The sequence below is a fragment of the Coregonus clupeaformis genome, chromosome 26 (genome assembly GCF_020615455.1).
Source record: "Coregonus clupeaformis isolate EN_2021a chromosome 26, ASM2061545v1, whole genome shotgun sequence".
Taxonomy (NCBI): Eukaryota; Metazoa; Chordata; class Actinopteri; order Salmoniformes; family Salmonidae; genus Coregonus; species Coregonus clupeaformis.
This window is the reverse complement of record NC_059217.1, coordinates 33736010-33763260: the sequence shown is the minus strand read 5'-3', so window position 1 is coordinate 33763260 and position 27251 is coordinate 33736010. Positions and strand designations below refer to the sequence as shown.

Below are 27251 nucleotides of genomic sequence, written 5' to 3'. Positions count from 1 at the left end.
GACTGGGGTGAAGGTTTACCTTCCAACAAGACTACGACCCTAAGCACACAGCCAAGACAACGAGTAGCTCAGCCAGAGTCTGGACTTGAACCCAATTGAACATCTCTGGAGGAACCTGAAAATAGCTGTGCAGCTACGCTCCCCATCCAATCTGACAGAGCTTGAGAGGATCTGCAGAGAAGAATGGGAGAAACGCCCCAAATACAGGTGTGCCAAGCTTGTAGCATCATACCCAAGAAGACTCGAGGCTGTAATCGCTGCTAAAGGTGCTTCAACAAAGTACTGAGTAAAGAAAAAAAAAACGTCTGAATACTTATGGAAATGTGATATTTCAGTTTTTTATTTTTAATACATTTGAAGAAAAAAAAACGTTTTTGTTTTTTCATTATGGGGTATTGTGTGTAGATTGATGAGGGGGGAAAAAACTATTTAATCAATTTTAGAATAAGGCTGTAACGTAACAAAATTTTGAAAAAGTCAAGGGGTCAGAATACTTTCAGAATGCACTGTATATGTGTATTGAAAGTTACAAAACTTTCTTTGATATTGGTCACCAATTTTTACATTTCCCAACGGTCACGGATTCTGCCGAGGCTGCCCCTCCTCCTTGCTCGGCCAGGTTTCAGCGTTCGTCGTCCCCGGAGTACTAGCTGCTGCCGATCTATGTTATATGTTTCTATGTTCAACCTGTTGTGTCAGATTGTTTCACACCTGTTGCCCATCTTGTGATTACTCCGCCCCTATTTAACCCTGTGGCTCCCATTGTGTTCTGTGCGTGTTTGTTGTTTGTTCGCGGATGTCGTGAGTGAGCGGGTTTATTCCTCCCTGCGTGGAGGCTTCTTGTTACTTTACGTGATTAAGTAAAGATACGTTTGTTCCTTGAGTCCGGTGTCCTGCGCCTGACTTCAGTCTACCGCATACACTGACATCGTGACAGAAACACGCACCTTTATGGAGTCAGCAGGAACGACTGGATCTACCAAGACTATGGAGGAACGAGTCCAACGTCAAGGGACGATGCTCCAGAATCTCTGTGCTAATATGGAACGAGTGTTCCAGATGATGGAGCGAATTGAGAGAGGTGGAATCCCTTCACCATGCCCACTGACATCGTGACACCAACAGACACGAGCGTGGAGATGGATGGATATACATTCCTAGACCAATGAAATGAGACAGACATTATCCCAAAATGGTGTCCGTTTGTCACAGGACCACTGCATATGTAACAGGGTTCCTTTGTGTTTTCACATCTCCAACAGAGATTAGACATTTCTGGGTGAATTATATGCATTCTGGCAGGAGTGGAGTAAATCCTATGGATTATTTTGAATTGCAATAATTTATGTCTAAGGTTGTAGGTTGCAAATACGAACATTTTCCCTTATCTGTGACCAATAGCTCTCATCAATCTGTTTCCCATTTTTCCTTATAGGTTCTGAACTATCAGGGTGATGTTTCAATTAACCCTTGATATAATTTAGCAATCAACTTCTTTGGCGTTGCAGCTATTTTCAGTATTTTTTCAATGCTAGATGCTTTAGGTTAATCCAGATTCCGTTGAAGTGATTGAATAAGATTTCTTAGAATTAAAAAATATATAGTTTTGGATAACCCAAATGTTCTTGTAATTGATTGAATGACGGTAGTGAGCCATTAAAATGCATGTGCTCAAAATTCATGATGCCACTTTGGAACCAGGACTTAAAGGTCATTAAATGCTGGAGGTAATGTTGAGGTAATGTTGGGTTGTTCTAGCCTAGAGATATGGGTTTCTTCCATTTCATGAATTTATGTACATTTTCCCAAATACAAATGTAATTGAAAATCATTGGATTGTCTGTTTTGCTCTTCAATGCTTTGAACCCAAATGTAGTGAATATATTTTAAATGATAGGGTATTACATTTACGGCTTCAATCCTCCTCCAAGCACATGGATAGTCTGCTGTCCATTGTTTAAGTGAATACAGTTGTACATTTTCATCTGAGGTAGTCCAAGACCTCCAGCCTTATAGGGCAGGTGTAAAACTGTCAGTTTGTCTCTTGAGGTATTTCCATTCCAAATAAAGTTGGAGAGCGGGCCATTTATTTTATTAAAAAAAGTTGGATGGAATTGAAACTGGGTAAGGCTTGGTATACAGTAAATACATCAACCTTGGTAATATATTAATTTACATTATGTTGACCCTACCTAACATAGAAATAGGGAGAGTTCTCCATCTCTGAACATCGGACTCAATCCTATCTATTATAGGAGAGTAGTTGATTTTATAGGCCTCCTCCAAATTGCAAGGTATCAATACACCAAGGTATTTCATATGTCTTTGTCAATTTCCACCTGAAATCTACTTTCCAAGCTTGAAAAGTCATAATTCTCCCAATTCACTTTGAATCCTGATGCAGCATCCTGATGTGTCTAACAGTTGCAAAATAAATGACAGAGAATGTTTTGGTTCAGATAAATACAGTAAAATGTAATCTGCATACAATATCACACGTTGTTCTCCACCAATCTCTATTCCCCGGATTGAGCCTGTTACGATCGTCAGGAACAGATGAGGACCAAGGCGCAGCGTTGCAGGCAAACATACTCTTTATTTAGCGTCAAACGACCAAAACAACAAAACGATATCGTGACAGTTCACGGTCTAACACAAACCGACTGGAAACAAAATCCCACAAACACGAATGAAAAACAGACTGTTTAAATATGGCTCCCAATCAGAGACAACTAGCAACACCTGACACTCGTTGCCTCTGATTGGGAGCCACTCTGTCCAACATAGAAATAGCACCCATAGAAACAAAACACATTGATCTACACACCCTGGCTCAACATAACAGTGTCCCCAGAGCCAGGGCGTGACAGTACCCCCCCCTAAAGGCGCGGACTCCGACCGCGTCAACCAAATACCACAGGGGAGGGACCGGGTGGGCACTCCGCCTAGGCGGCGGATCCGGCTCCGGGCCTGATCCCCGCTCCCTCTCCAACCCCCCAAAGTACCCCTGGTCCGGTCTGGCCCCGCTGGCCGGAGCTGGACTGCACACTGATGAAGTGGATTGCTCTAGCTCCGGCGTAAAACATCTGACCAGTGCCGAACCAGGCACCAGTGGAACAGGCACGGGCCGTGCCGGACTGACGACGCCCACCACTGGCTTGGTGTGGAGAACAGGCACGGGCCGTGCTGGACTGACAACGCACACCACTGGCTTGGTGTAGGAGCAGGAGTGAGCCGAACCGGGCTGACGAAAACGCACCACTGACTTGGTGCGGGGAGCAGGAACGGGCCGAGCCGGGCTGACGAAGCGCACCACTGACTTGGTGCGGGGAGCAGGAACGGGCCGAGCCGGGCTGACGGGCGCACCACTGACTTGGTGCGGGGAGCAGGAACGGGCCGAGCCGGGCTGACGAGCGCACCACTGACTTGGTGCGGGGAGCAGGAACGGGCCGAGCCGGGCTGTCGACGCACCACTGACTTGGTGCGGGGAGCAGGAACAGACCGGACCGTACTGGGGACACACACCACTGGCCCTACACCGGGATCTGGAACGGGCCGGACCGGACTGGTAACACACCCCAGTACCTCTCGCCGTGCCTCTACACCTTCCATCCCCTCTTCGACCAGTGGCCCCCGTAACCTGGCGGCCTCCTCTGCCAACCCGCTGGACCGCTCTATCGTGGCCTCCTGCTGCCCCGACGTCGTGAGCCCCCCCCTAAAAATTTTCTGGGGGTCTCTCTTCCCCGTGGGCCAGGCCTCTATAGTTCTCGCCTAACTCTCGCTCTTCTGCTTCCAACTCCCGCTATTCAGCTCCTCAATTGGCTTGACCCAGTCGAAGCTCTTCCTCCACTGTTCCCAAGTCCACTCTCTCTGCTCTTCACTCGGCTTGACCCAGTCGAGGCTGCCACGGAGATCTGCTAGGGATTTCCCTGGCGATGGCTCCTCGACTCGCTGCTTGGTCCAGTTTTGGTGGGATTTTCTGTCACGATCGTCAGGAACAGATGAGGACCAAGGCGCAGCGTTGCAGGCAAACATACTCTTTATTTAGCGTCAAACGACCAAAACAACAAAACGATATCGTGACAGTTCACGGTCTAACACAAACCGACTGGAAACAAAATCCCACAAACACGAATGAAAAACAGACTGTTTAAATATGGCTCCCAATCAGAGACAACTAGCAACACCTGACACTCGTTGCCTCTGATTGGGAGCCACTCTGTCCAACATAGAAATAGCACCCATAGAAACAAAACACATTGATCTACACACCCTGGCTCAACATAACAGTGTCCCCAGAGCCAGGGCGTGACAGAGCCATGAGTTCTGATTATTGATGCTAGGGGTTCTAAAGCAAATAAATAACTGGCCAGACCTGTCTGGTCCCTCTGTCCATTTGTTCTTATAGCCACTTTGGGGGATTTATACAACAGCTCAATCCAGGAAATAAATACCAGACCAAAACCAACCTTTTTTTAAACAGCCACCAAATATGCCCATTCCACCCTATCGAACGCTTTTTCAGCATCTATTGATACTGCCACATTTGGAACGTTCCAGTTCCTCGTATGACGGATTATATTTTTTTAATCAGCGGACATCGTCTGAAGACATCCTGTTCCGTATAAACCCTATTTGATCTGAGTGGATTAACTTTTGTTTTACTGTTTCTATGTGAAAAGCCAATACCTTAGCAATGATTTTGTAATCTACATTCAACAGTGAAACTGGGAGGAAGGATCCGCATGACAATGGATCCTTGTCTTTCTTTATAAGTAGGGTGATTGTAGCCAAACATAGTGACTGGGGAAGTTCATTTTTCTCTACAGCTGCTGTGAGCATAAGAAACATAGGCTTTAGTCATTTAATATAATAATATACCATTTAACAGACGCTTTTATCCAAAGCGACTTACAGTCATGTGTGCATACATTTTTACATATGGGTGGTCCCGGGGATCGAACCCACTACCCTGGCGTTACAAGCGCCATGCTCTACCAGCTGAGCTACAGAGGACCACGAAAACGTCTATACGATTCCACTGGGAATCCATCATGAGATTTCCCATTTTGTAGATTATTGATGGCCTCCAACAGTTCACCTGGAGTAATGTTTCAATCCATACTCATTTTCTCTGGTTCCCTTATAATTGGTAAAATGACCTTATTACATAAAAAATCTATATCCTCTTTTGAGCTTTTGTTTTCGGATTGATACAGTTTGTGATAAAATGTTTTAGAGACTGAGTTAATTTCAGAAGGATCCATTGTTATGCGACCATCTGGGGTTTTAATGCTATGGATGGTTAGTTCCTCTTCCTCTTTCTTCATTTGCCAAGCAAGCATTTCCCCCGCACTTTCACCTCGCTCAACATATTGTTGTTTGGATGTCATGGCAGCAATCTCTGCAGAGGGTTTATTATGTTACAGTGAAGCTTCAAAGTGTCCAACTGTTGAAGGGTGTCAACATCTCTATCTAAGCTGTGTTTTCTTTCTAAGTCATGGATTTTCTGTTCTAGTATTTCTAATTTTTATATTTCCAATTCTTACAACTGACTTGTTTAAAGTTGCATCCCCCAAAACAGTTCAACTTATCCCTACAACTGACCCTCAGTCACTTAAAATGTATCCTTACAACTGACCCTCGCTGACTTAAAACTTACAACTTACTGTGTACTCTATTAACTTCCCCTAAAGAGAGATATGACAAAATATCCTCCCCTAACCCGGACAATGCTGGGCCAATTGTGCCTTGCCCTATGGGACTCCCAATCACGGCCGGTTGTGATACAGCACAGGATCGAACCCGGGTCTGTAGTGACGCCTCTAGCACTGCGATGCAATGCCTTAGACCGCTGCGCCACTCAAGGAACCCAAATCATCAGGAAATGTCTCTGGTTTTAAAGCGTTGTGATTCCACTCTGTTGCTCGTGTGTAGCCTCCGAGTCTGGTATCCGAGATTAGCGATCAGAACTCTTAGATAGAAGGGTTCCAAAAGGGTTCTTCGACTGTCTCCTAGGAAACCGTTTCTGGTTCCAGATAGAACCCTTTTGAGTTCCATGTAGAACCCTCTGTTTTCCTATGGGGACAGCCAAATAACCCTTTTAGGTTCTCTTAGGTTCACATTTTGCTGCCTTAAAATTACATCTAAAAAGGGATTACATTAGATTTTTTTTCCTACAGATCTACACAACCTACTCCATATTTTCAAAGTGAATAGAACACTTTCCAAATGAAAAAATGAAAAAGACAAATATGTCTTGATTGCATCTATCTTCACACCCCAGAGTTAATACACTACCGTTCAAAAGTTTGGGGTCACTTACAAATTTCCTTGTTTTCGAAAGAAAAGCAATTTTTTTTGTCCATTAAAATAACATAAAATTGATCAGAAATACTGTGTAAAAAGCCATATCTCAGACTGCCCATCTTAATATTTTCTTTTAATTGGCCAGTCTGAGATATGGCTTTTTCTTTGCAACTCTGCCTAGAAGGTCAGCATCCCGGAGTCGCCTCTTCACTGATGACGTTGAGACTGGTGTTTTGCGGGTACTATTTAATGAAGCTGCCAGTTGAGGACCTGTGAGGCGTCTGTTTCTCAAACTAGACACTCTAATGTATTTGTCCTCTTGCTCAGTTGTGCAGTTTGCGCTGTACTGTGAAGGGAGTAGTACACAGCGTTGTACGAGATCTTCAGTTTCTCAGAACAAGAATAGACTGATGAGTTTCCGAAGAAAGTTATTTGTTTCTGGCCATTTTGAGCCTGTAATTGAACTCACAATTGCTGTTGCTCCAGATACTCAACTAGTCTCAAGTAGGCCAGTTTTATTGCTTCTTTAATCAGCACAACAGTTTTCAGCTGTGCTAACATAATTGCAAAAGGGTTTTCAAATGATCAATTAGCCTTTTAAAATGATAAAGTTGGATTAGCAAAGACAACGTACCATTGGAACACAGGATTGATGGTTGCTGATAATGGGCCTCTGTACGCCTATGTAGATATTCCATAAAAAAATCAGCCGTTTCCAGCTACAATAGCCATTTACAACATTAACAATGTCTACACTGTATTTCTGATCAATTTGATGTTATTTTAATGGACAAAAAATTTGCTTTTTCTTTCGAAAACAAGGACATTTCTAAGTGACCCCAAACATTTGAATGGTAGTGTACGTGGTGGAAGCATTGCCAGCCATTACAGCTGTGAATAATATTCTACCAACTTTGCACAGCTCTTAAGGCAACGTACAGTTCCTTCAGAAAGTATTCATACCCCTTGACTTATTCCACATTTTGTTACAGCCTGAATTCAAAATGGATTAAATAAATACAAATCACACTATCTACACACAGTCCCCCATAATGACAAAGTGAAAACAACTTTACATTTTTTAATTTTTAATTGATTGAAGCATCTTTGGTGTCGATTACAGCTGTGAGGCTTTCTGGGTAAGTTTCTAAGCGCTTTGCACACCTGGATTGTACAATATTTGTCCATTATTCTTAAAAAATGCTTCAACCTCTGTCAAGTTCATTGTTGATCATTGCTAGACAGCCATTTTTAACTCTTGCCATAGATTTTCAAGTCGATTTAAATCAAAACTGTAACTAGGCCACTCAGGAACATTCAATGTTTTCTTGGTAAGCAACCAATGTAGATTAGATGTGAATTCGTCTCCCAGTGTCTGTTGGAAAGCAGACTGAACCAGGTTTTCCTCTAGGATTTTGCATGTGCTTATAGCTGTGCTCCATGTATTTCTATCCTAAGAAACGCTCTAGTCCTTGCGGATGACAAGCATACCCATAACATGATGCAGCCACCACCATGCTCGAAAATATGAAGAGTGGTACTCAGTGATGTGTTGTGTTGGATTTGCCCCAAACATAACGCTTTGTATTCGGGAAAAAAATAAAAAATTCTTTGCCACAATTTTTGTGCCTTGTTGCAAACAGGATGCATGTGTTGGAATATTTTTATTCTGTACAGGCTTCCTTCTTTTCACTCTGTCATTTAGGTTAATATTATGGAGATACTACAATGTCGTTGATCCATCCTTAGTTTTTCCCCTATCAAAGCCATTAAACTGTGTAACTGTTTTAAAATCACCATTGGCCTAATTGTAAAATCCCTGAGCAGTTTCCTTCCTCTCCAGAAACTGAGTTAAATCACATTTTTATTGGTCACATGCGCCGAATACAACAGGTGTAGTAGACCTTACCATGAAATGCTTACTTACAAGCCCTTAACCAACAATGCAGTTCAAGAAATAGAGTTAAGAAAATATTTACTAAATAAACAAAAGTAAAAAAACTTTAAAAAAACAATAACAAGGCTATATACAGGGGGGTACTGAGTCAGTGTACGGGGGTACAGGTTAGTCGAGGTAATTTGTACATGTAGGTAGGGGTAAAGTGACTATCCATAGATAATAAACAGTGAGTAGCAGCAGTGTTAAAACAAATGGGGGGGGTGTCAATGTAAATAGAGATTAGAGACCGCCCACCAGCTGGGGGGTCAATGCAAACACTCCGGGTGGCCATTTGATTAATTGTTCAGCAATCTTATGGCTTGGGGGTAGAAGCTGTTAAGGAGCCTTTTGGACCTAGACTTGGCGCTCCAGTACTGCTTGCCATGTGGTAGCAGAGAGAACAGTCTATGACTTGGGTGACTGGAGTCTTTGACCATTTTTAGGGCCTTCCTCTGACACCGCCTGGTATAGAGGTCCTGGATGGCAGGAAGCTTGGCCCCAGTCATGTACGGGGCCGTACGAACTACCCTCTGTTTTGTCCAGGTGGAAAGGGCGATTGAGATTGCGTCATCTGTGGATCTGTTGGAGTGTTGTGTGAATTGGAGTGGGTCTAGGGTTTCCGGGATGATGGTGTTGATGTGAGCCATGACCAGCCTTTCAAAGCACTTCATGGCTACCGATGTGAGTGCTACAGGGCACATTTAGGCAGGTTACCTTCGTTTTTTGGGCACAGGTACTAGGAAGGATGCCTGTATCTTTGTAGTGACTGGGTGTTTTGATACACCATCCAAAGCCTAATTAATAACTTCACTGTGCTCAAAGGGATATTTAGGGTCTGCTCGAAAAAAGAAATCACATCTACCAATCGTGCCCTTCTTTTTAGGCATTGAAAAACCTCCCTGGTCTTTGTAGTTGAATCTGTGCTTGAAATGCACTACTCTTACAGATAATTGTATGTGTGGGGTACAGAGATGGGGAAGTCATTCAACAATCATGTTAACCACTATTATTGAACACAGAATGAGTCCCTGCAACTTATTATGCAATTTGTTAAGCACATGTTTACTCCTGAATTTATTTAGGTTTGACTCAAGACACTCCAGCTTAAAAAGTATAATATATATATATATATATATATATATATATATATATATATATATATATATATATATACATTGGGGAGAACAAGTATTTCATACACTGCCGATTTTGCAGATTTTGCAGTTTTTTTGCATGTAGAGGTCTGTAATTTTTATCATAGGTACACTTCAACTGTGAGAGACGGAATCTATAACCAAAATCCAGAAAATCACATTGTATGATATTTAAATAATTAATTTGCATTTTATTGCATGACATAAGTATTTGATACATCAGAAAAGCAGAACTTAATATTTGGTACAGAAACCTTTGTTTTCAATTACGAAGATCATTCGTTTCCTGTAGGTCTTGACCAGGTTTGCACACACTGCAGCAGGGATTTTGGCCCACTCCTCCATGCAAACCTTCTCCAGATCCTTCAGGTTTCGGGGCTGTCGCTGGGCAATACGGACTTTCAGCTCCCTCCAAAGATTTTCTATTGGGTTCAGGTCTGGAGACTGGCTAGGCCACTCCAGAACCTTGAGATGCTTCTTACAGAGCCACTCCTTAGTTGCCCTGGCTGTATGTTTCGGGTCGTTGTCATGCTGGAAGACCCAGCCACGACCCATCTTCAATGCTCTTACTAAGGGAAGGAGGTTGTTGGCCAAGATCTCGCGATACATGGCCCCATCCATCCTCCCCTCAGTACGGTGCAGTCGTCCTGTCCCCTTTGCAGAAAAGCATCCTCAAATAATTATGTTTCCACCTCTGTGCTTCACGGTTGGGATGGTGTTCTTGGGGTTGTACTCATCCTTCTTCTTCCTCCAAACACGTCGAGTGGAGTTTAGACCAAAAAGCTCTATTTTTGTCTCATCAGACCACATGACCTTCTCCCATTCCTCCTCTGGATCATCCAGATGGTCATTGGCAAACTTCAGACGGGCCTGGACATGCGCTGGCTTGAGCAGGGGGACCTTGCATGCGCTGCAGGATTTTAATCCATGACGGCGTAGTGTGTTACTAATGGTTTTCTTTGAGACTGTGGTCCCAGCTCTCTTCAGGTCATTGACCAGGTCCTGCCGTGTAGTTCTGGGCTGATCCCTCACCTTCCTCATGATCATTGATGCCCCACGAGGTGAGATCTTGCATGGCGCCCCAGACCGAGGGTGATTGACCGTCATCTTGAACTTCTTCCATTTTCTAATAATTGCGCCAACAGTTGTTGCCTTCTCACCAAGCTGCTTGCCTATTGTCCTGTAGCCCATCCCAGCCTTGTGCAGGTCTACAATTTTATCCCTGATGTCCTTACACAGCTCTCTGGTCTTGGCCATTGTGGAGAGGTTGGAGTCTGTTTGATTGAGTGTGTGGACAGGTGTCTTTTATACAGGTAACGGGTTCAAACAGGTGCAGTTAATACAGGTAATGAGTGGAGAACAGGAGGGCTTCTTAAAGAAAAACTAACAGGTCTGTGAGAGCTGGAATTCTTACTGATTGGTAGGTGATCAAATACTTATGTCATGCAATACAATGCAAATTAATTATTTAAAAATCATACAATGTGATTTTCTGGATTTTTGTTTTAGATACCGTCTCTCACAGTTGAAGTTTACCTATGATAAAAATTACAGACCTCTACATGCTTTGTAAGTAGGAAAACCTGCAAAATCGGCAGTGTATCAAATACTTGTTCTCCCCATATATATATATATATATATAATAATTCCACTTCGACATTATGGGGTATTGTGTGTAGATCAGTGACACAAAATCTAAATGTAATACGTTTTTAATTCAGGCTGTAACACAACAAAATGTGGAATAAGTAAAAGGGGTGAATCCTTTCTGAAGGTTTGGATATATGCTGCCCTAACAGCTGGTTGGTAGAATCATATTCAAAATGATTCACAGCTGTGAAGGCTGCCAATAACACTGGGGTGTGAAGATATACGACGCAATCAATACATCCACATTTAGTATTTCTTAGTCATTTGGAAAATCTTTTAAATTTTTTTATTTTACTTTGAAAATGTGGAGTAGGTTGTGTAGATCGATAGGGGGAAAAATCACTTTAATCCCCTTTTAGATTGAATTTTAAGGCAGCAAAATGTGAAGACAGTACAAAGGGTGTGTAGACTTTCACTAGCGACTGTAGATTGAGCTGAGGGCGGGGCTGATGGTGCTTTGCACTGGTTATAGGTTTAGGGTTTAAAGGTTATACATCTTGCCTGGCTGGACTCTAGTCCTCCCACTCCATAGGCTGGAGCCATGGGATTGGCTGATCGGGTTTCCTAGGCACGGCAGCAGGGGCTGGAGCGAAGCCTGTATGGTGCTTGGAGAGGGTGTTGGTCTGCTGCTTCTCTGTTGACCCTCTCTGTCCCACCACGGTCTGCTGTTGCTGAGCTGTGGAGCCCCTCTGCCCTGTCCCCCCCAAGGCCTTGACAATGGCCTGGTCCAGCTCCAGGGCCTCATCTGTGGCCGATCTCCCCCGGAGGAGCTGCCTGATGGTGGGCAGACCCAGGTCAGACTTACAGCCCAGGTAGCTGCGCAGGTTGAGCTCTGGGAACAGAGTTTCTCTGAGAGCCTGGACCAGCTGGGTGTCTGTGTGAGGAGGGGATCTCCCTCTGTTCAGCTGGCGAGACACATTCTGCTCGAAAGAGACGTAACACAGAATGTCCTCGCTCAGACCTGACTTCCACACAGGTTGCCTGTTCTGGTGGTTCTTCCTGGGAGAGGGGACTAGTCTGGCAGCTCCTGCACCTCCGGATGGCACCTTATTGGGCTTCAGCCACTGCTGCTTGAGGCTGTTCTGGGTCTGAGACCAGGTGTTCTGGTGGTGCTTGGACCCAGTATGGCGCTGGGTCTGGGTCCAGCCTTTCTGGTGGTTTTCGAGGTCATTCCACTTCTTGCCTGGTGCTCTGGGCTTCTTGGGCAGCAGCTGGTTGAGCCCGTCCTGATCAGCCAGGTCTGCCAGGTCTCCAACTAACAGCTGGTTGAGGCCGTCCTGATCAGCCAGGTCTGCCCGGTCTCCAACTAACAGCTGGTTGAGGCCGTCCTGATCAGCCAGGTCTGCCAGGTCTCCAACTAACAGCTGGTTGATGATCTGCCTCCTCAGGAACGGAGAGGTGACTGTCTGAACACCACCCTGCAGTCCTCTGCCTGAATCAGATACAGAGCCAAGGACATTAGAGGTTTATTAAAGTCCCAGAGGCAAGGGACATGTCCAATATGTCGTGGCGTTGGCCTAGCGCATGCAGAAGGATTCCCCTTCTGAAGATAGACGGGGTACCCCCATGCAAGCCAGAGGAAGAGGAGATACAGCACTGCCATGCCGAAGACGAGCCATAATCAGAGAGACCTGCTATTATAAAGAAGCGTACAGCCCTTGGAAATGGAAAGGGAATTTGAGTAGCTGAGAACACCATGCAGATTCCTGTCATACTGTCAGACCACAGAGCAGAGCATGGTATGTCATTCAGACTGTAATATGGTATGTGGATCTATAGTGTGTGGTGAACCGCCACTGAAAAGAGGGCTGAAGTCACATTCACGAGCGAGGGAGAGCATTTCATTTAATCTCATTCTGAAGCGGTAAAGTTTAATTTCTAGAGACATGAAGCACGCCCACCTTTTAAAAGCTAATTGACGCGATCAAGTTAGAGAGGAAGTCAGGAATAAAGTGGTAATTAAGGATCAACTTGAAAAGAGAAAGTCGGGAAAAGCATCAAAGAGGACAGAGAAGCACAGTTACGGTAAGCACAAAGCAGTTACGGTAAGCACTAAGCAGTTACGGTAAGCACTAAGCAGTTACGGTAAACACTAAGCAGTTACGGTAAGCACTAAGCAGTTACGGTAAGCACTAAGCAGTTACGGTAAGCAGTTACAGTAAGCACTAAGCAGTTACGGTAAGCAGTAAGCAGTTACGGTAAACACTAAGCAGCTACGGTAAGCACTAAGCAGTTACGGTAAGCAGTAAGCAGTTACGGTAAACACTAAGCAGCTACGGTAAGCACTAAGCAGTTACGGTAAGCAGTAAGCAGTTACGGTAAACACTAAGCAGTTACGGTAAGCAGTAAGCAGTTACGGTAAGCAGTTACGGTAAACACTAAGCAGACACCCAGAAACGATAACCAGGTGATAGCAGATGAACCACAGCCAGTTTGACAGCCCTGGTCTGTACCTCACAGAACCCACCCACCCACATCGACCCTAACCCAGCACCACCCCAGTTCATTCCACCCTAACCCAGCACCACCCCAGTTCATTCCACCCTAACCCAGCACCACCCCAGTTCATCCACCCTAATCCAACACCACCCCAATTCATTCCACCCTAATCCAAAACCACCCCAATTCATCCCACCCTAACCCAGCACCACCTCAATTCATCCCACCCTAACCCAGCACCACCCCAGTTCATTCCACCCTAACCCAGCACCACCCCAGTTCCAATAACCCTAACCCAGCTCCAACCCAAATTAATTCCACCCTAACCCAGCATCACCCCAGTTCATTCCACCCTAACCCAACACCAACCGCAGTTCATCCATTAAAGCAAAAACCATAGGTGATACCACAGGCCCCACCCCAGTCGACCCCACCCTGCCCCTTTAAAGCTGCGTTTAGTGACCTTTTAAAGCACTGCAGGAGCTTTGCCATTCATCATTCAAGCTGACCTTGGTCATCATGCACCTATAATACATCTAACCCATTGGGCCAGTTTCCCGGACACAGATTAAGCCATTGAGATTCTCCATTGAGAAGGCTTTATAGTCCAGGACTAGGCTTAATCTGGGTTGTGGAAACCAAAGAGTATTAAAAGTACTGTGGTAGTACTGTGGTAGTATTGTAGTAGTACAGTGGTAGTACTGTGGTAGTACTGTATTAGTACTGAGGTAGTACTATGGTAGTACTGTAGTAGTACTGTAGTAGTACTGTGGTAGTACTGTTCTAGTACTGTAGTAGTACTGTAGTTGTACTGTAGTAGTACTGTAGTTGTACTGTAGTAGTACTGTTCTAGTACTGTAGTAGTACAGTGGTAGTACTGTAGTAGTACTGTAGTAGTACTGTGGTAGTACTGTTATAGTACTGTTTTAGTACTGTAGTAGTACCGTGGTAGTACTGTTCTAGTACTGTAGTAGTACTGTAGTTGTACTGTAGTAGTGCTGTTCTAGTACTGTAGTAGTACTGTGGTAGTACTGTTCTAGTACTGTTCTAGTACTGTAATAGTACCGTGGTAGTACTGTTCTAGTACTGTAGTAGTACTGTAGTAGTGCTGTGGTAGTACTGTTCTAGTACTGTAGTAGTACTGTGGTAGTACTGTTCTAGTACTGTAGTAGTACTGTGGTAGTACTGTTTTAGTACTGTGGTAGTACTGTGGTACTAATGTTCTAGTACTGTAGCAGTACTGTGGTAGTACTGTTCTAGTACTGTTCTAGTACTGTAGTAGTACTGTTCTAGTACTGTAGTAGTACAGTGGTAGGAGTGTAGTAGTACTGTGGTAGTACTGTGGTAGTACTGTAGTAGTACTGTTCTAGTACTGTAGTAGTACTGTGGTAGGAGTGTAGTAGTACTGTGGTAGTACTGTGGTAGTGCTGTTGTAGTACTGTTAGAGTACTGTAGTAGTACTGTGGTAGTACTGTGGTTGTGCTGTTGTAGTACTGTTAGAGTACTGTAGTAGTACTGTGGTAGTACTGTGGTAGTACTGTAGTAGTACTGTGGTAGTAATGTGGTAGGAGTTTAGCACCATACTCACCCCCCTGGAAAGAGCAGAGGACAACTCTGTTGTCTGTGTACTGTGGTTTCCTGAAGTTGCTGTTCATGGGCACCGGGGCCGACTCCTGTTGGTGGGAGGAGTAGATGGTCGTTGCTAGGGCCAGAAACTAAGGGTAAAACAAAACAAACAGCTCAGTCACACAGCGATGTTTCAGACAGAGACATTTGGTTTATTGTGGTTTCAGATACAGTTATAAATCCATATATGTAAAATGTTGTTTTGTTGCAGGGATAGTCTATAAAATGGACAAGCGTGACGGACATCAAACCACAGCCCTTACTGGCAGACGTCTTCAGTAAGGGCATTAAAATGCATGTGATGTAACTCTGACCCTGTTGTTAAAAGCCTCAGTGGAGGAGCCTGGATTGGCCTGCTCCAGTGTCAAACTAAACCGGTTTGAGTGAGATGAACAAACCGGTTTGAGTAAGATGAACAAACCTGTTTGATTGAAATGAACAAACCTGTTTGATTGAGATGAACTAACCTGTTTGATTGAGATGAACTAAGCTGTTTGAGTAAGATGGACTAACATGTTTGAGTGAGATTAACTAACCTGTTTGAGTAAAATTGATTAACCTGTTTGAGTAAGATGGACTAACTTGTTTGAGTGAGATGACTTACATGTTTGAGTGAGATTAACTAACCTGTTTGAGTGAGATGAATTAACCAGTTTGAGTAAGATTAACTAACCTGTTTGAGTGAGATGGTGACAGGGTTTTTGAACACAGTCCAAAGGACGCTGGGGTAGCAGGGGGGAGTGGTCAACGAGCCATCATAGCGGTAGTATTCATCCAGAAGTGCAGGCAGCAGACCGCGGATATTGAATGCTGGGACCTGCACCCTCTGATCTGCATGTTCCAATAAAACAGAATGGAATGGAATAGAATGGAATGGAATAGAATTGGATGGAATGGAATGGAATATAATAGGATGGAATGGAATAGAATTGAATGGAATGGAATAGAATGGAATGGAATAGAATCGGATGGAATGGAATAGAATTGAATGGAATGGAATAGAATGGAATGGAATAGAATCGGATGGAATGGAATGGAATATAATAGGATGGAATAGAATGGAATGGAATGGAATGGAATAGGATGGAATGGAATAGAATTGAATGGAATAGAATATAATGGAATAGGATGGAATAGGATGGAATGGAATAGAATGGAATATAATGGAATAGGATGGAATAGAATAGAATGGAATGGAATGGAAAAGAATGGAATAAGATGGAATGGAATGGAATAGGATGGAATGGAATAGGATGGAATGGAATGGAATAGAATGGAATAGGATGGAATATAATAGAATGGAATGGAATGGAATGGAATGGAATTGAATGGAATAGAATGGAATGGAATATAATGGAATAGGGTGGAATGTAATGAATAGGATGGAATGGAATAGAATGGAATAGAATAGAATGGAATGGAATGGAATGGAATAGGATGGAATGGAATGGATTATAATGGAATAGAATGGAATAGAACAGAATAGAATATAATGGAATAGGATGGCATAGAATGGAATGGAATAGAATGGAATAGAATGGAATAGAATGGAATGGAATGGAATGGAATAGGATGGAATGGAATGGAATGGAATAGGACGGAATGTAATGAATAGGATGGAATGGAATAGAATGAAATGGAATAGAATGGAATGGAATAGGATGGAATGGAATGGAATGGAATGGATTAGAATGGAATAGAATGGAATGGAATAGAATAGAATGGAATAGAACAGAATATAATATAATGGAATAGGATGGCATAGAATGGAATGGAATAGAATAGAATGGAATGGAATGGAATGGAATAGAATGGAATGGAATAGAACAGAATAGAATAGAATGGAATAGGATGGAATAGGATGGAATGGAATAGAATGGAATAGAATGGAATAGAATAGAATAGAATGGAATGGAATGGATTTGAATGGAATAGAATAGAATGGAATGGAATGGAATGGAATAGAATGGAATAGAATGGAATAGAATGGAATGGAATGGAATAGAATGGAATAGAACAGAATATAATATAATGGAATAGGATGGCATAGAATGGAATGGAATAGAATGGAATAGAATAGAATAAAATGGAATGGAATGGAATAGAATGGAATAGGATGGAATAGGATGGAGTGGAATGGAATGGAATGGAATGGAATAGGATGGAATGGAATAGAATGGAATGGAATAGAATGGAATAGGATGGAATGGAATAGAATGGAATGGAATGGAATGGAATAGGATGGAATGGAATAGAATGGAATGGAATAGAATGGAATAGGATGGAATGGAATAGAATGGAATGGAATGGAATGGAATGGAATAGGATGGAATAGAATGGAATGGAATAGGATGGAATAGGATGGAATATAATAGAATGGAATAGAATGGAATAGAATGGTATAGAATGGAATTGAATGGAATGGAATGGAATATAATGGAATAGAACAGAATATGATATAATGGAATAGGATGGCATAGAATGGAATGGAATAGAATGGAATAGAATGGAATAGAATAGTATGGAATAGAATGGAATAGGATAGAATGGAATGGAATAGGATGGAATATGATGGAATATAATAGAATGGAATAGAATGGAATGGAATGGAATAGAATGGAATAGAACAGAATATAATATAATGGAATAGGATGGCATAGAATGGAATGGAATAGAATGGAATAGAATAGAATGGAATGGAATAGAATGGAATAGGATGGAATAGGATGGAATGGAATGGAATGGAATGGAATAGAATGGAATAGGATGGAATGGAATAGAATGGAATGGAATAGAATGGAATAGGATGGAATGGAATAGAATAGAATGGAATGGAATGGAATGGAATGGAATGGAATGGAATAGAATGGAATGGAATAGAACAGAATATAATATAATGGAATAGGATGGCATAGAATGGAATGGAATAGAATGGAATAGAATGGAATAGAATAGAATGGAATATAATGGAATAGGATGGCATAGAATGGAATAGGATAGGATGGAATAGGATGGAATAGAATAGAATGGAATAGGATGGAATAGAATGGAATAGATGATCTACCAGTTAAACACACACAACAGTTGTTTTCACTAACCATGACCATATAAACCAATGTAGCCTAAAACGCACCTCTGTATTTAATACCATTGATGTACTTGAGGAACTGATCGAACGCTGGATTGAATTCCCCGACCTGCAGCAGAGGCACAGTTAGTTAGTGGTGCTCATTGACAGACAGTCCCAAATCACTCCCTACCCCTCCACTTGGCCCTATCCCTTTGATGTTTGCAGATTTGTAAGGTGTAAGAATCCAAGAATTATGACCGAGGGGAAAGGTTAAGGAGCAATTTTGGAACTGGCTGAAAGTCTGTCGTGAGTCTGCCACTCCTTTCCATCTCCATCTCCTCTCCTCTCCTCTCCTCTCCTCTCCTCTCCATCTCCTCTCCATCTCCTCTCCATCTCCTCTCCTCTCCTCTCCTCTCCTCTCCTCTCCTCTCCTCTCCTCTCCTCTCCTCTCCTCTCCTCTCCTCTCCATCTCCTCTCCATCTCCTCTCCATCTCCCCTCCTCTCCCTACCCCTACTCACCTCTCCTCTCCCTTCCTCTCCTCTCCCTTCCTCTCCTCTCTCTCCTCTCCTCTCCCTCTCCTCTCCCTCTCCTCTCCTCTCCTCTCCCTCTCCTCTCCTCTCCTCTCCTCTCCTCTCCTCTCCCTCCTCTCCTCTCCTCTCCTCTCCTTTCCATCTCCATCTCCTCTCCTCTCCTCTCCTCTCCATCTCCTCTCCATCTCCTCTCCATCTCCTCTCCTCTCTTCTCCTCTCCTCTCCTCTCCATCTCCTCTCCATCTCCTCTCCATCTCCTCTCCATCTCCCCTCCTCTCCCTACCCCTACTCACCTCTCCTCTCCCTTCCTCTCCTCTCCCTTCCTCTCCTCTCCTCTCCTCTCCTCTCCTCTCCTCTCCTCTCCTCTCCTCTCCTCTCCTCTCCTCTCCCTCTCCATCTCCTCTCCATCTCCCTCTCCATCTCCTCTCCATCTCCCCCCTCTCCCTACCCCCTACTCACCTCTCCTCTCCCTTCCTCTCCTCTCCTCTCCCTCTCCTCTCCTCTCCTCTCCCTCCTCTCCTCTCCTCTCCCTCTCCATCTCCTCTCCATCTCCTCTCCATCTCCTCTCCTCTCCTCTCCTCTCCTCTCCTCTCCCCTCTCCTCTCCCTCTCCTCTCCTCTCCATCTCCTCTCCATCTCCTCTCCATCTCCTCTCCATCTCCCCTCCTCTCCCTACCCCCTACTCACCTCTCCCTCTCCCTTCCTCTCCTCTCCCTTCCTCTCCCTCTCCTCTCCTCTCCTCTCCTCTCCCTCTCCCTCTCCTCTCCCTCTCCTCTCCTCTCCTCTCCTCTCCCCTCTCCTCTCCCTCTCCCTCTCCATCTCCTCTCCATCTCCTCTCCTCTCCTCTCCATCTCCTCTCCATCTCCCCTCCTCTCCCTACCCCTACCCCTACCCCTACCCACCTCTATCAGAACTCCCAGTACAGCCAGGCCGTCTGACTTGTCTGCTGCCACAGAGATGTTGGGGTACTTGTCTGAGTTGAAGAGCACCATATGCATCTGCGGAGAGACAATGGGAGAGAAGTCAGGATCCCATGTTTATTTGATTTATTTTACCTTTATTTAACTAGGCAAGTCAGTTCAGAACAAATTATTATTTACAATGACGGCCTACACCGGCTAAAGCTGGACGACGCTGGGCCAATTGTAACAACAAACACTCATGTTACCATCAGTCATAGGGTAATGTCAATAATATATAACCCTAACTCTAACTAGTCTTGTCTAGTTTATCAGGGTAATGTCAGTTGGTATAAGCCTAGGAACCTAGCCTGGCATGCAGTGCATTCGGAAAGTATTCAGACCCCTTGACTTTTTCCACATTTTGTTACGTTGCAGCCTTATTCTAAACTGGATTAAATTGTTCATTTTCTCATCAATCTACACACAATACCCCATATTGACAAAGCAAAAACAGGTTTAGATTTTTTTAATCAAAAATATATACAAAACTTACTGAAATTTCACATTTACATAAGTATTCAGACCCTTTACTCAGTACTTTGTTGAAGCACCTTTGGCAGCGATTACAGCCTCGATCCTTCTTGGGTATGACGCCACAAGCTTGGCACTCCTGTATTTGGGGAGTTTCTCCCATTCTTCTCTGCAGATCCTCTCAAGCTCTGTCAGGTTGGATGCGGAGCGTCACTGCACAGCTGTTTTCAGGTCTCTCCAGAGATGTTCAATCGGATTCAAGTCTGGGCTCTGGCTGGGCCAATCAATGACATTCAGAGACTTGTCCCGAAGCCACTTCTGCATTGTCTTGGCTGTGTGCTTAGGGTCATTGTCCTGTTGGAAGGGGAACCTTCGCCACAGTCTGATATCCTGAGCGTTCTGGAGCAGGTTTTCATCAAGGATCTCTCTGTACCTTGCTCCGGTCATCTTTCCCTCGATCCTGACTAGTCTCCCATTCCCTGCCGCTGAAAACATCCCCACAGCATGATGCTGCCACCACCATGCTTCACCGTAGTGATGGTGCCAGGTTTCCTCCAGACGTGATACTTGGTATTCAGGCCAAAGCGTTGAAACTTGGTTTCATCAGACCAGAGAATCTTGTTTCTCATGGTCTGAGAGTCCTTTAGGTGCCTTTTGGCAAACTCCAAGCGGGCTGTCATGTGCTTTTTACTGAGGAGTGGCTTCCGTCTGGTCACTCTACCATAAAGGCCTGATTGGTGGAGTGCTGCAGAGATGGTTGTCCTTCTGGAAGGTTCTCCCATCTCCACAGAGGAAGTCTGGAGCTCTGTCAGAGTGACCATCGGGTTCTTGGTCACCTCCCTGAAGAAGTTATTTCAACCCCAATTGCTCAGTTTGGACGGGCGGCCTGCTCTAGGAAGAGTCTTGGTGGTTCCAAACTTCTTCCATTTAAGAATGATGGAGGCCACTGTGTTCTTGGGGACCTTCAATGCTCCAGAAATTTATTGGTACCCTTCCCCAGATCTGTGCCTCGACACAATCCTGTCTTGGAGCTCTACGAACAATTCCTTCGACCTCATGGCCCTGTGTAGCTCAGTTGGTAGAGCATGGCGCTTGCAACGGCAGGGTTGTGGATTCGTTTCCCACGGAGGGCCAGTATGAAAATGTATGCACTCACTAACTGTAAGTTGCTCTGGATAAGAGCGTCTGCTAAATGACGTAAATGTAAAATGTAAATGTTTTTGCTCTGACATGCACTGTCAACTGTGGGACCTTTATATAGACAGGTGTGTGCCTTTCCAAATCATGTCCAATCAATTGAATTTACCACAGGTGGACTCCAATCAAGTTGTAGAAACATCTCAAGGATGATCAATGGAAACAGGATGCACCTGAGCTCAATTTCGAGTCTCATAGCAAACGGTAAAAATACTTATCTAAATAAGGTATTTCTGTTTTTTATTTTTAATACATTTGCAAACATTTCTACAAACCTGTTTTCTCTTTGTCATTATGGGATATTGTGTGCAGATTGATGAGGAAAAATATATATTTAATCAATTTTAGAATAAGGCTGTAACGTAACAAAATGTGGATAAAGTCAAGGGGTCTGAATACTTTCCCAATGCACTGTATACAAAAGTATGTGGACACCCTTTCAAATTAGTGGATTAGGCTATTTCAGCCGTTGCTGACAGGTGTATAAAGCCGAGCACACAGCCATGCAATCTCCATAGACAAACATTGGCAGTAGAATGGCCTTACTGAAGAGCTCAGTGACTTTCAACGTGGCACCGTCATAGGACGCCACCTTTCCAACAAGTCAGTTCGTCACATGTCTGCCCTGCTAGAGCTGCCCCGGTCAACTGTAAGTGCTGTTATTGTGAAGTGGAAACGTCTAGGAGCAACAACGGCTCAGCCGCGAAGTGGTAGGCCACACAAGCTCACAGAACGGGACCACAGAGTGCTGAAGCTCGTAAAGCGTAAAAATAATCTGTCCTGGTTGCAACACTCACTACAATGTTCCAAACTACCTCTGGAAGCAACTTCAGCACAATAACTGTTCGTCGGGAGCTTCATGAAATGGGTTTCATGGCTGAGCAGCAGTGGTGTAAAATACTTAAGTAAAAATACTTGAAAGTACTACTTAAGTCGTTTTTTGGAGTATCTGTACTTTACTTTACTATTTATATATTTTTAAACTTTTATTTTTACTTCACTACATTCCTAAAGAAAATATTGTACTTTTCACTCCATACATTTTCCCTGGCACTCAAAAGTACTTATTACATTTTGAATGCAATTCACGCACTTATCAAGAGAACATCCGTGGTCATCCCTACTGCCTCTGATCTGGCGGATTCACTAAACACAAATGCTTCGTATGTAAATTATGTCTGGGTGTTGGAGTGTGTTTTAGCTATCCGTAAATAAAAAAAACATGGTACTCCCTGTATATAGGAATTTGAAATGATTTATACTTTTACTTTTACTTTTGATACTTAAGTATGTTTTACTAATTACTTTTAAAACTTAAGTATATTTAACACCAAATACTTTTATACTTTTACTCAAGTAGTATTTTACTGGGTGACTTCCACTTTAACTTGAGTCATTTTATATTAAGGTATCTTTACTTTTACTCAAGTATGACAATTGGGTACTTTTTCTACCACTGCCGAGCAGCCCCACACAAGCCTAAGATCACTGGGTTTGGCGGATGCCAGGACAACGCTACCTGCCCCAAAGCATAGTGCCAACTGTAAAGTTTGGTGGAGGAGGAATAATGGTCTGGGGCTGTTTTTCATGGTTCGGGCTAGGCCCCTTAGTTACAGTGAAGGTAAATCTTAACGCGACAGCATACAATGACATTCTAGACGATACTGTGCTTCCAACTTTGTGGCAACAGTTTGGGGAAGGCCCTTTCCTGTTTCAGCATGACAACTTCCCCATGCACAAAGCGAGGTCCATATAGAAATGGTTTGTCGAGATCGGTGTGGAAGAACTTGACTGGCCTGCACAGAGTCCTGACCTCAACCCCATCGAACACCTTTAGGATGAATTGGAATGCCGAATGCGAGCCAGGCCTAATCGCCCAACATCAGTGCCGACCTCACTAAATCTCTTGTGGCTGAATGGAAGCAAGTCCCCACAGCAATGTTCCAACATCTAGTGGAAAGCCTTCCCAGAAGAGTGGAGGCTGTTATAGCAGCAAAGGGGGGACCAACTCCATATTACAGTTTTTTACAATCACTTTGGCACTAATTTCAGAACCTTGATGTCATTTTTCAAAACTCTAGACACAAAACTCACAACCAATGATCAAAATGCAAATTTTTCAAAACTCTAACAATTTTTTCAATTGCTTGGATACAATACACATAAAACTAAGATCATTTGTTCATTTAACAAAAGTCACCTGTTCAATATGACACAACTTAACATCAATGTACTACTATTTCAAAAGGCAATTCACACATTACATTTCAGATGAGTGTCTATTCATTTCATTATAATTATCCAACTATCAATTGATACAACTGCTCAAAATGATAAGTAACTGTTGCATTGCTCTTAATGCATAGTTGTATGGAAACAGACAAACTATATTCCATGTTTAGATCATGAAGGTTTCAAGATAACGAGATTCATTGTCACCAATTAGCGTGGAGCATGAACCAATTAGACTACATTATCTATGGATGTAATATTTCATCATCATTCTTTATCAGACACCGTTTCTATGGTCCCATGTACCACCTTTTCAGACTATTTACAGTATTGACAGTACAGCACTGTATGGATGCAGGCCCTTGTAATTGCTTGTCCAATTCTGCCAACTCGTTACTGATGATTGAGTTCACATTGTGGAACGAGAATATAAAGAATTGATTGGGATCCACTTGCAACAACATAGCGATACGTACTGTAACATGGAGCCGGCAGGTGATCCAGGTCACAATAGAGGTCAAGCAGTGGTGGGAGGAAGACGAGGAAGACGTGTTGGTCAAAGGAATGGCAGGGGACAAGCACCCCTTCTGAGAGGTGGTCGTGGGCCTCGTTTGAGAGGTGTGGGGGAACGTGGTAGAGGACAAGGCCACGGACCAAGACAGCGGCAGCAACAGCAAAGAGTGTCCAATGAAATCCGAGCAATAGTTGTAGACCATGTCATAAATCATGGCATGACAATGACTGAGGCGGCTACAATGATACAACCCAACCTCAGAAGGTCAACCGTGGCCTCAATAATCAGAACTTTCCGCAATGAGAACCGGTAAGTCGTCAGCATGCACTAAACATTATGCTACTCTCAATTGTCAAATGACTGCATACCAATGTGTTTCACAGAGTAGGTGATGTGACCAAGTGTCTTCTTACTGTAATGTTCCCTGTAGAATTGAGACTAGGCCAAATAGGAGAGGCAGAGGCAAAATTCTGACTGACCAACAAGAGCAGGCTGTGGTCGATTTGGTTCGGGCCAGAAAATATATTCGCCTTACAGAAATTCGCCAGCATCTCTTCGACAATGAAGACATGTTTAACAATGTGGAATCCATAAGTTTGCAGACTATTGCACGCATGCTGAAAAGGCACCAGGTGTCTTTAAAACAACTATACCGTGTGCCTTTTGAAAGAAATGCAGACAGAGTGAAGCAAATGAGGACTGAGTATGTTCAGGTATGTTCAGTTTCAAGATGGCTGTTGTAATAAAATTCCCTAATAATTCTACATTGTACAGTAATCAGTAAATCTCTTTCCAAAATGTATTTTTAGAGGGTGATGGAGCTGGATGCTGATGACAACCATCACAAATTCATATATTTGGATGAGGCAGGCTTTAACCTGGCCAAGACAAGGAGGAGAGGTCGGAATTTCATTGGCCAGCGGGCAACCATCCAAGTACCTGGACAACGTGGGGCCAACATTACCATGTGTGCGGCTATATCAGAAGATGGTGTGGTGGGACGCAGACCTCGTATTGGATCATATAATGCAGCTCTCCTTGTAACCTTCCTTGATGAGCTCGATCAGGCCTGTAGAGCTGATGGCGTGACCTATGTCATTGTGTGGGATAATGTCAGGTTCCACCATGCTCATATGGTCCAAGCATGGTTTCAGGCCCATGCACAATTTACCACCCTGTATTTACCCCCATACTCTCCTTTCCTTAACCCGATTTGAGGAATGTTTCTCTACATGGAGATGGAAGGTTTATGACAGGCACCCTCATGAACAAGTCACTCTTCTCCAGGCCATGGATGACGCATGCAATGACGTCACGGCAGACCAGTGTCAGGCCTGGATTCGCCCGAAGATTTTTTCGAAGATGTTTGGCTGATGAAAACATCCATTGTGATGTAGATGAGAACCTGTGGCCAAATCCACAAGACAGAGTTGATGAAAATGTAGAAGTACAGTAATCACTCCGTTTTGCTTTTTACAGTACAAGCAAGCAAGTTGAAGAACACTGCATTTGATGTTTTACAGTACTGTATTGTTTTTCATCAATATACACTGCTCAAAAAAATAAAGGGAACACTAAAATAACACATCCTAGATCTGAATGAATGAAATAATCTTATTAAATACATTTTTCTTTACATAGTTGAATGTGCTGACAACAAAATCACACAAAAATTATCAATGGAAATCAAATTTATCAACCCATGGAGGTCTGGATTTGGAGTAGCCCTCAAAATTAAAGTGGAAAACCACACTACAGGCTGATCCAACTTTGATGTAATGTCCTTAAAACATGTCAAAATGAGGTTCAGTAGTGAGTGTGGCCTCCACGTGCCTGTCTGACCTCCCTACAACGCCTGGGCATGCTCCTGATGAGGTGGCGGATGGTCTCCTGAGGGATCTCCTCCCAGACCTGGACTAAAGCATCCGCCAACTCCTGGACAGTCTGTGGTGCAACGTGGCATTGGTGGATGGATGCGAGACATGATGTTCCAGATGTGCTCAATTGGATTCAGGTCTGGGGAACGGGCGGGCCAGTCCATAGCATCAATGCCTTCCTCTTGCAGGAACTGCTGACACACTCCAGCCACATGAGGTCTAGCATTGTCTCGCATTAGGAGGAACCCAGGGCCAACCGCACCAGCATATGGTCTCACAAGGGGTCTGAGGATCTCATCTCGGTACCTAATGGCAGTCAGGCTACCTCTGGCGAGCACATGGAGGGCTGTGCCATCCCCCAAAGAAATGCCACCCCACACCATGACTGACCCACCGCCAAACCGGTCATGCTGGAGGATGTTGCAGGCAGCAGAACGTTCTCCACGGCGTCTCCAGACTCTGTCACGTCTGTCACATGTGCTCAGTGTGAACCTGCTTTCATCTGTGAAGAGCACAGGGCACCAGTGGCGAATTTGCCAATCTTGGTGTTCTCTGGCAAATGCCAAACGTCCTGCACGGTGTTGGGCTGTAAGCACAACCCCCACCTGTGGACGTCGGGCCCTCATACCACCCTCATGGAGTCTGTTTCTGACAGTTTGATCAGACACATGCACATTTGTGGCCTGCTGGAGGTCATTTTGCAGGGCTCTGGCAGTGCTCCTCCTGCTCCTCCTTGCACAAAGGCGGAGGTAGCAGTCCTGCTGCTGGGTTGTTGCCCTCCCTACGGCCTCCCTCCACGTCTCCTGATGTACTGGCCTGTCTCCCTGGTAGCGCCTCCATGCTCTGGACACTACGCTGACAGACACAGCAAACCTTCTTGCCACAGCTCGCATTGATGTGCTATCCTGGATGAGCTGCACTACCTGAGCCACTTGTGTGGGTTGTAGACTCCGTCTCATGCTACCACTAGAGTGAAAGCACCGCCAGCATTCAAAAGTGACCAAAACATCAGCCAGGAAGCATAGGAACTGGGAAGTGGTCTGTGGTCACCACCTGCAAAACCACTCCTTTATTGGGGGTGTCTTGCTAATTGCCTATAATTTCCACCTGTTGTCTATTCCATTTGCACAACAGCATGTGAAATGTATTGTCAATCAGTGTTGCTTCCTAAGTGGACAGTTTGATTTCACAGAAGTGTGATTGACTTGGAGTTACATTGTGTTGTTTAAGTGTTCCCTTTATTTTTTTGAGCAGTGTATTTCAGATTTTGTTCAATGATTC

At 43.9% G+C, this 27251-nt stretch overlaps 1 protein-coding gene across 1 annotated transcript in view; it reads right to left on the bottom strand.

Moving 5' to 3' along the window:
* Window positions 1-11564: 11564 nt before the first annotated feature.
* ca12 (carbonic anhydrase XII) overlaps window positions 11565-27251 on the bottom strand; it is a 32410-nt gene continuing 16723 nt past the window's right edge. The window contains exons 4-8 of the mRNA XM_045207627.1: window positions 19620-19715; window positions 18251-18314; window positions 15791-15948; window positions 15080-15206; window positions 11565-12484 (exon numbers count right to left, since the gene is read on the bottom strand). Coding sequence (XP_045063562.1) covers window positions 11565-12484; window positions 15080-15206; window positions 15791-15948; window positions 18251-18314; window positions 19620-19715 — 1365 coding nt within the window. The remainder of the gene's footprint in view (window positions 12485-15079; window positions 15207-15790; window positions 15949-18250; window positions 18315-19619; window positions 19716-27251) is intronic.